This window comes from Bombina bombina, chromosome 6, assembly GCF_027579735.1.
Source record: "Bombina bombina isolate aBomBom1 chromosome 6, aBomBom1.pri, whole genome shotgun sequence".
In the NCBI taxonomy this organism is placed as follows: domain Eukaryota; kingdom Metazoa; phylum Chordata; class Amphibia; order Anura; family Bombinatoridae; genus Bombina; species Bombina bombina.
Genome location: NC_069504.1, coordinates 1,038,305,440 through 1,038,315,679, shown reverse-complemented (window position 1 = coordinate 1,038,315,679; position 10,240 = coordinate 1,038,305,440). Strand labels below are relative to the sequence as shown.

The 10,240-nt window shown below is 38.9% G+C and overlaps 1 protein-coding gene across 3 annotated transcripts in view; it reads left to right on the top strand.

The window, feature by feature from the left end:
- ADAM19 (ADAM metallopeptidase domain 19) overlaps positions 1–10,240 on the top strand; it is a 329,717-nt gene that overhangs the window by 177,773 nt on the left and 141,704 nt on the right. For all 3 annotated transcript variants that reach the window (XM_053718789.1, XM_053718788.1, XM_053718787.1), the window contains exon 5: positions 4,132–4,208. In XM_053718789.1, the coding sequence (XP_053574764.1) occupies positions 4,132–4,208 (77 nt within the window). The remainder of the gene's footprint in view (positions 1–4,131; positions 4,209–10,240) is intronic.

The window sequence follows — 10,240 nt, the reverse complement described above, 5'->3', positions numbered from 1 at the left end:
ACTCACTTACAAGCTCACTACTAAGATAAAAAGTAACAATTGAAGAGTATATATGATCTGGGCAGCATATGGCATCCAATCACAAAAGACTCACTAGTTGGATTCAACAGACTGTCAATGCTATTCAGCAGAGTGCTTAGATGTAGCCCGGATTGTAATCTCATAAGTGGGTGTAGTTCGGAAGACATTTCAAAATGTCCAGAAACGCTATTCGTTTTAAAATTAGTAGCTTGTTGCCCAAGGGGAATTCTAATTGCCACTTTGGAGTCAAGAATTATTTTTTCCCTTTGAGGCACATTTAGAACTCTCCTCAATTCTTTCTCTTCAAGTGCTATTATCTGCCTGGTAATGTGGTGCAATAATATGTGTGTTATTGTATGGGCCATAATAGGTCACATTTCCTATCATTTTCTATTCATCGCCCTTCTGTGCCATTGCATTTGCTTAAAGGGACATGAAACCCAAACGTTTTTTTCTTTTGTGATTCAGACAGAGCACACCATTTTTAAAAAGTTTCCTTCTATTATCAAATTTGCTTTGTTCCCATGATATTCTGTGCTGAAGCAATACCTAGGTAGGCATCTAGAGCACTACATGGCAGGAAAAGGGTCTGCCATCTAGTGCTCTTACAAATGGAAAACATTCTTGTAAAACTGCTGCCATATTGTGCTCCAAAAATGGGCTGGCTCCTGAACTTACATGCCAGATTTTCAACAAAAATTACCAAGAGAACGAAGAAAAACTGATAATAGAAGTAAATTAGAAAGTTGTTTAGAATTGCATGTTCTATCTGAATCATGAAAGATAAAAATTGGGTTTCATATCCCTTTAAAGAACACATTTGATGCTTTAAATAGACATAAGATATGTGATTGCATAGAACAAATGCTTAGTGCAAGTGAACTGCAGTATTAGTTTTTAATTTAAATAGCTTTTACTTAACATTTTCTTTTACAAAACATATATTTGACCTGTAAATGCTGCCCTGTTCATGATAGAAAAAAACACCATGTCCCTCTAACAATCTTTATATATAATGTTTTGCTGGAGACTTGTAAACTCTATTCCCCTCTATTTACATGAGCAACTCACCATATCTTGCTACATATTGTAATAAATGATGCTGAGATTTTCTTTTTATTATTCCAATCCTTTGAGTTGACCGCTAGTATTGCTGCTCTGAAGCTGACTTTAACTTTGCGTTTAACCCCCTTGACCAGGTAAAATACATTGGGGTCGATTGCAATCTGTTCCCCCCCCCCCCCCCAATACTGGAAAAACAGGAATAGATTCTTTTTTTTCATTAACAGAGTGATCACAATCTTTCAGAGTCAAACACAGCCAAGACTGATAACTGCCGCAATATTAGATTTTCCCACAACAGTATCCTGCGATAATTAATGCAGATCGCTGAAATCTGACATGGGTTAACCAGGCTGTTCTATGTGTTTTTTCTCGTATTCGATATTCTATATTTCCAGTATGAAAATTTAGTTTTTGTTTAAATTAGTGATCACTCTGAATGGGAAAAACAGCTGATAAGGATGATCAATAAGATTGCAATTGAGCCAATAGTTATATATAAACAATACATAGTACAATAATACTGGGGCAGAACTACCATCGGTGCAGCAGCGCTAGGGCCCAGGTGCTGGGGGCCCATAGCAACCAGTCTATCTATACAGCGGCAGGTGCCTATGTGGTTATTATCTGTGTATAGATACTCATCATCATTATACTGCACAGCATAATCATCAGTGTATAGATACTCATCATCATTATACTGCACAGCATAATCATCAGTGTATAGATACTCATCATCATTATACTGCACAGCATAATCATCAGTGTATAGATACTCATCATTATACTGCACAGCATAATCATCAGTGTATAGATACTCATCATCATTATACAGAGCAGCATAATCATCAGTGTATAGATACTCATCATCATTATACAGAGCAGTGCACTTATCAGGGTATAGTGCATAGAAACTCATACAACACAGCATGCTCACTACATCACTATATAGTGCAGTGTGCTCATTATCAGTGTGTATATATATATATATATATATATTGATAAAGATAATCTTGGGTATTTTGTCCCTGGAACAGCTTTGACACTAAGGGCCCAATTTATCACGCCCCGAATGGGTCCAAATACCCCTGTTTCCGCATGAGCTTTTAGGCTTAAGACCCAGTGGCGTCACTAGGGTTGGTATCACCCGGTGCGGTAAGTCATGGTGTCACCCCCCCCCAGAAAGCAGACACACACAAAAACACAGGCAAACACACATACAAACACTCAGACACACTTAAAAACATACTCAGATGCACACACAAACACTCGGAAACACACTCAGACTCACACACAAAAACTCAGACACACACATACAAAATATGTAAACTGCACTGCATTAATTATGAAGCTCATGCCTAGAGCTGCTCCCTGGCTCAGCAGAACATCAAATGAAAGATAAACAGAGCACTCTAAAATAAATCACTGAAGAAAAGGTTTAGGCGTGCAAACTATGAAAATTCTGCTCTCTGACTCTGTTCCAAGTCTGTCAGTGCACAGCCCTGGGCCGCATGTCACTGAGCAGTGAGCACAGATAGGCAGGCAGGTTTAGGCTAGCAGCGCAACTTTGCAAGCCCCACGACACACCCACAACATTCATAGTGAAATTGGGCAGGGGAGGAGCAAAGTACAAACAAGCAAAAGCAGCCGGGAAAACTATTTGTTGAAATTGCAGCACTGGCTCAAGGGGCAAAAAAATTGTGTGTCTACAACTTCCCCAGTCCCACTAATATTCACAAATGCCAGCCTCTAATAAAATAATCTATGCATCTCAACATTGAATTTCTTTGAATTTCAATAAAATATATAAAAAAAAAATTCTTTTTTCGGTGTCACCCCATGGAAGGTGTCACCCAGGTGCGGCCCGCACCCCTCTAGTGACACCACTGTTAAGACCGCTGCTCATTAACTCGTCCGCTGCCTCTGAGGCTGCGGACATCAATCTGCCCGATCGTATACGATCGGGTTGATTGACCCCCTCTGCTATCGGCCAATTAACCGCGAATCTGCAGGGGGCGGCATTGCACAAGCAGTCCACCAGAACTGTTTGTGCAATGTTAAATGCAAACAGCGTATGCTGTCGGCATTCAGCGATGTCTGACGGACATGATACGCTACAGTGTATCATGTCCACCAGACATTGATAAATCGGCCCCGTAGTCTTTACAGCAGAGAAACACTTCAAAAGACACTGGATTAGGTTTAAAAGCCTTTGCCTGTTTATTCAAAGACAATTTGCAGGACAAACACAAGAACAAAAAAAATCCTTGCACAATAGCGCTTACTAGGCTGACCATATTGCCGCTTTAAGAAGGAACACATATGAAAAATACATATGTCAGGGTTCTTATACAAAACATTTCTTTAAACAGCCCTGAAAACAGCCCTGACATATGTATTTTTTATCTGTGTCCCTTTTTAAAGCGGCAATATGGTCAGCCGAGCGCTTACTAAACAGAAAAAAGTATCTCTAACTAAAGTTGTGTGGCTTTTGCACACAACTTGAAAATGACAAAACAGAATTCAAACCTCACAAGCCGAGAACCTCTAGACAGCAGCACCTCTGTCTTTCACATACAGGTTCTAAAAAAAGAGATTCAGCACACACTGTGTAACAGGGGTTAATTGATAATTAGCTGCAGGTGAGAAAACCCCAGCTTGTAGAGAAAACCTGGACTGGATTCCTCACCTGCAATTATCTTCCACCTCAAAACAGTGGAGTGGACTACCGGCACGAAATATACAATTACATAATGTATTTTCAATATCACCAACAGCACTGCATAATGTGCGGGGAAACATATATTCCATTATACACAATTCCCTTAGCTCTGACATATATATATATTTACTCAAAATCATTATACAGAGAAACATGTACATGATCTATTTTGTGTATTATTGAGTTACCTTCGTGGGCCCCAAAAAATTTTTTGCACCAGGGCCTTCTGTTGCCCACTACTGCAAGAATACAACGTGTAACACATTAGAGTATTTTTTTTTTTGCACTATTATGTCCGTCTAACAAATGCACTGTCTATGTTTTAGGAGCACTGCTATTACCATGGTGTTGTTCAGGGGCAGACAGGATCCAGTGTGGCAGTCAGCACCTGCTCAGGTTTACGGTAAAGTACATTTCTCATTCCATCTAGAAGAAACAAGCATCAGTATTATACATAAAAGCCCAATATGTCAGCAAAGAGATGTTCTCAATCTGTCTTTGTAAATGAATGCAAGAATCTAAGGGTGGTCTAAACATAACCACAGAGAGGTATAGTGCTAGCCAGGAAACACTCTTAGCAAAATTAGAAAAAATAGAATTCTGCATAAATTGTTAATAAAAAAAAGTGTATTCACATATACAAAAATAATACAGCACTGAATAGGCCCCAGTAAAGTCACATAGAGAAATAGCGAGTGACACCAATATTGAAATGAGGGTGAAACCCTTAATAAATAATATATAAGTGACTACTGAGAAAATAAAAATAATTACAGGACATTTGTGTTTTCTTGCTATAGAATAACATATCACCAGGATCTGAATATTTTTTAAATCTCATTAACACCTTGTTTACTTAAAGGGATACTAAACCTATTTTTTTTATTTTATGATTCAGATAGAGCATGCAATTTTAAGCAACTTTCTAATTTACTTTTATTATCAATTTTTCTTTGTTCTCTTACTATCTTTATTTGAAAAAGCAGGGATGTAAGCTTAAGAGCTAGCCTCTTTTTGGTTCAGCACAATGCTAAATGTAGCCACCAATCAGCAAGCGCTACCCAGATTCTGAACCAACAATGGGCCAGCTTCTTAACTTCCTTTCCTGTTTTTTCAAATAAAGATAGCAAGAGAACAAAGAAAAATTGATAATAGGAGTAAATTAGAAAGCTGCATAAAATTGCATGCTCTATCTGAATCATGAAAGAAAAAACTTGGGTTTAGTGTCCCTTTAAAGGGATAGTCTAGTCAAAATTAAAATTTCATGATTCAGATAGATCAACATGCAATTTTAAGCAATTTTCTAATTTACTCCTATTATCAATTTTTCTTCTTTCTCGTGGTTTCTTTATTTGAAAAAGCAAGAATGTAAGCTTAGGAGCCAGTCCAATTTTGGTTCAGCACCTGGGTAGCGTTTGCTGATTGGTGACTTCAATAAAGATACAAAGAGAATGAAGAAAAATTCATAATAGGAGTATATTTATGTAAGTGCGAGTGGACATGATACGATGAAACGTATCATGTCCGCTGCACATCTATAAATGCCGACAGCATACGCTGTCAGCATTTATCATTGCACCAGCAGTTCTTGTGAACTGCTGCTGCAATCTCGCCCCCTGCAGATTCGCAGCCAATCGGGCTCTAGCAGGGGGTGTCAATCAACCCGATCGTATTCGATCAGGTTGATTTCTGTCTGCGGCCTCAGAGCAGGTGGACTAGTTATGAAGCAGCGGTCTTTAGACCGTTGCTTCATAACTTCTGTTTCCGGCGAGCCTGAAGACTTGCACGGGAAACAGGGGCATCAAGCTCCAAACGGAGCTCTATAAATTTACCCCTAGGAGTAAATGAGAAAGTTGCTTAAAATTGCATGCTCTGTCTGAATCATGAAAGTTTAATTTTGACTAGACTATCCCTTTAAATTGTTTTTAAATAGTCAAAGTCCATCCACCATTTGCCTTATTAAGAGGAACCATGGATCTGGCAAGGCTAGCCATAGTCATTATGTTAGTATAAACTGTATTGTTTAGTAGATGGTATCTGCTAAAGGCAGTTAGGGGAAATATATGTAGCAGGGTTAGCATTGAGAGGTCAGTAGGGTGTATTTCTAGCTCTGAGAATTAGAAATTCCACAATTTTCTGAGCTAAATTACATGAAAAGGGGGGCAAAATAGCAAATAAAAGTATATTACAAAGTTGTTTTACTATGCATAACTAAATATATTATATTAAAATCTCAAGGTGTTTACTGTCACTTTAAATATGTTTTACGCCTTGTTTCCTCTTTTTGTGAAACCCTTATTATCACGAGAGTCAGTGCTTCGGTCTTTTCCGTATGTGCGCTTATTAACATTACATTTGTTATTCTGATTCTGACTCTTCTAAAAGTGTTGCTTCTCGGAGGAAGCTCCTTCACTGTGTGGTTGTTGTTAAATAAATTATCAGAGTGCTAATTAAATGATTCTCTTTACTGACATTGTAGATGTAATCACAAATCTCATTTTCATTTAAGCCACTTAAAGGGACATTAGATGCGAAATGAAATCCTGCTAAAATGGTTTAATGATGCATTGTAGAGATAGGGCAATGTGTATTTCTCATTTGTTTTTTTACTGCTTTTCCTGTTATTTACCTTAGAAAACATTGATGGTTCCAGAAACCCTCAGGGGGTGGCAAGCAGTTACACTGTAGAGCCCCACTGTAGTGCACTGTGCAGGGGACAGAAAGTTGGTGCTAAATTATTGAGACCTGAACAGTCATGAGTATTCAGTGGGTGGTGTTGTTCTGGGTGTTGCTGTTCATGGACATTGTGGGGCGTAGCTTACCTAAAAGAAGAGTGACAGGGAGAGGTCATTTTACCCTTATCTTCAGCCTAATGCGGGTACAAAAGCGAAGACTGAGGTGCTTTTGCACCCCCATAGAGGCTGAGTCAGCACTATCTGAAAATTTAGCTTTTTTTGACTGCCTGTTGAGAGGCTGCTTTTTGCATCACCCAGTTAATAGCTATATATTGATTGCTTAGATGGGTGCAGGAGCTCATTTGCATCTGGTCAAAAAAAGATGACATTATAAACAACTCAAGCAAGTTGTAACTCTGAAACTGTTCAGAATTTGCTGTGATTTTGTTTCCTAAGATATGGTGAGTCCACGGCTTGAGTAATTACTGTTGGGAATATCACTCCTGGCCAGCAGGAGGAGGCAAAGAGCACCACAGTTAAATTGCTAAGTATCACTCCCTTACCCACAACCCCCAGTCATTCTCTTTGCCTTTGGTGCATGGAGGAGGTCTCTGAAGAAAAATTTTGATTTCATCTACAAAAAAGTTTTGGGGTATAGCCGTATTCCACATCATTCCTTGCAGTCGGATAGTGGTGGCTTTAAAGCAGTTAGAAACTTGTAAAGAGGTACTTACTGCGTTTTCCTTACAATTGCTGCCCTAGTTTAGAAAGCAAGAGTTGACTACTATGTTCTTTATTTTTCAAAGGTCTCTGTGAAGAACTGTGTCTTCTCATACCTTGTAACTGTCTTCATGCCGGACAGCGGAGCAGGTAAGTGTTTTTTCTTCCAGTTGGGGAGACCATGCACTTAACAAATTAAAAGACACTGATTTTTTATTGGGACATAGATAATCCTGTTGTATGGGTTACACTGGGGCATGAAGCAGACACTATAGCATGTGTGAGACTAACATTTAAACTCTTTTAAAAAGAAAGAGTAAAATGTTTTTATTAGGCTTTATTTTCTGACACATATTTACTTGATGAAACAATTCAAGTTTAAACTGAAAGTAAGGCTGAATTTTCTATTCCAGCAGCTTATTCATTTCCCCTATGCTTTAAAATAAAAGGATGCAACATTTTAAACTGTCCGGTTTGAAAAAATGGTTATTTCTGGTACTCAGTGTACCAGGAAGCTATTTTTAGTGCCTCTCTGTGTCGCAGCAGTAATTAGAGCTTAGCTTTTGCAGTCACATGACCGGCTTTACTTATGTTTCTGAGGAAAAATTTTATTTGATGTTTATTAAATATTTTTTCTTAACTTTTCTCACATAATTTTAGCTGGGGATCGATCCTAATTTGGGATAAAATTTAATTTAATATTAAAATCTTTGAAACTTATCTGTACAAGTTTATTTACTGTTTCACAACATGTCTGATATGGAGCAAGAGCCTGCTCTCATGAATTCATGCTTATTATGTTTAGATGCACAAATTGCAGCTCCTATGCAATTTTGTTCTTCAATGTGTCAAGAAAACCTTGCAAAATAAAGGTAATTTTTTTTAGCCTAATGTCTCTCAGGATGATGCTGTTAAAATAATACCTCAGCTTTCTCCTGTTACTTCCCAAGCCTCAATGGCGTCACATGCAGTGCCCTGCTGTTCCTCTATAACTCCTAGTGGAGTTTATTTAAAAGCAGAAATTGCTGCCCAGGTATCTTCAGCAGTATCTGCGGCATTAGCTGCTATTCCCAGATTACAAGGAAAACGCAAGAGGAAATCTAGAAATTCAGAAAGTAAGGTGCCTGTCTTTAGTTCTGCTTCCCAAGTTGCCCTTTCTCATAAATCTGATGAGGAAGATACATCTGGACTTTCTGAGGGTGAAACCTCAGATTTGGACTGTATAATTCCTTCTTCTGAGACTGAGGTGGTATCCTTCAGATTTAGGCTTGAACACCTTTGTGTATTGCTAAAGGAGGTTTTAGCTACTTTAGATGACTCTAATACCCCTGTCGTTGTCAATTCTAAGAAATCTAGTAAACTTAATAGTTTCTTTGATGAACCTTCCACTTAGGAGGTTTTTCCTGTGCTGGATCGTGCTAGGGAGATTATCTCACAGGAATGGGAGAAACCAGGGGTGTTTTAAGAAAATGTTTCCTGTTGAGGTATACTGTACCCAAAGTTGAAGGAGCCATTTCCACTCTGGCTAAGAGAACCACTATTCCTATTAAGGATAGCTGCTCTTTTAAGGATCAGATGGGCAAGAAGCTGGAGGCTTATTTTTAAAAGATTTATGTTCATCAAGGTCTCCAATGGCAACCTGCGGTGTGTATTGCCACTGTGACTAGTGCGGCATCTTATTGGTTCAACGCTTTGTCTGATTCTCTTCAAGTAGAGACTTACTTGGATGAAATTCAAGATAAGATTAAAGCTCTTAAGTTGTCCAATTCCTTTATTGCAGATGCCATTTTACAGGTTGTTAGACTAGGAGCTAAAATTTCTAGTTTCGCTGTCCTAGCCCGCAGGGCATTATGGTTGAAATCCTAGTCTGCGGATGTTTCCTTTAAAGTCAAGCTTCTGGTGATTCCTTACAAGGGCAAATTTTGTTTGGTCCCGGTTTGGCAGAAATTATATCTCATATTACGGGTGGATAAGGGTCTTTTCTACCTCAAGATAAGAAGAATAGGCCTAAAGGACATCAGAGTAATTTTTGTTTCTTTCGTAACTTCAGAGGAAAGCCTTCCCTTTCTTCTTCCAAGCAGGAACAATCCAAGTCTTCTTGGAAACCCAATCAGTCTTCGAACAATGGGAAACAATCACAGAAACCCGCAGCTGATTCCAAATCAGCATGAAGGGTTTGCCCCTTATCCGGGATCAGATCAGGTGGGGGGCAGACTTTAAGTTCTCTCAAGCCTGGATACGTGATGTCCCAGATCCCTGGACTGTGGACATAGTATCCCAGGGTTACAAATTTGAGTTCAAGACTCCCAGAGGCAGATTCCTTCTCTCAATATTATCTGCAGACCAGATAAAGAGAGAGGCGTTCTTGAAATGTATACATCTTTTCTCCCTGGGAGTGATAGTTCCAGTTCCAGTGCAGGAACAGGGTCTCTGGTTCTACTCCAACCTATTTGTGGTTCCCAAAATAGAGGGAACTTTCTGTCTCATTCTAGACTTGAAGTGTATAAACACGTTTCTCAAAGTTCCATCCTTCAAGATGGAGACTATACATTCCATTCTTTCTTTAGTACAAGAGGGTCAGTTCATGACAACCATAGACCTAAAGGATGCGTATCTTCATGTTCCTATTCACAGGGACCATCACAGATTCCTGAGATTTGTCTTTCTGGACAAACATTTCCATTTCGTAGCCCTTCCATTTGGTCTAGCCATGGCTCCCAGAATTTTTTCAAACGTTCTGTGGGCTCTTTTGGCAGTGATCCGTTCTCGTGGAATTGGTATGGCACCCTACCTGGACGACATATTGGTTCAGGTACCATATTTTCAACAAGCAAAATCTCACACAGAGATATTGTTGTCTTTTCTTCATTCCCAATGATGAAATGTGAATCTGGAAAAAAAGCTCCCTTTCCCCTGCTACAAGAGTAGTGTTCTTAGGGACCATAATAGATTCTCTATTGATGAAGATTTTTCTGTCAGAGGTCAGGCAAAACAAAATAATTTCCTCTTGCCTCTCTCTTCAGGCTACTGCTCATCCTTC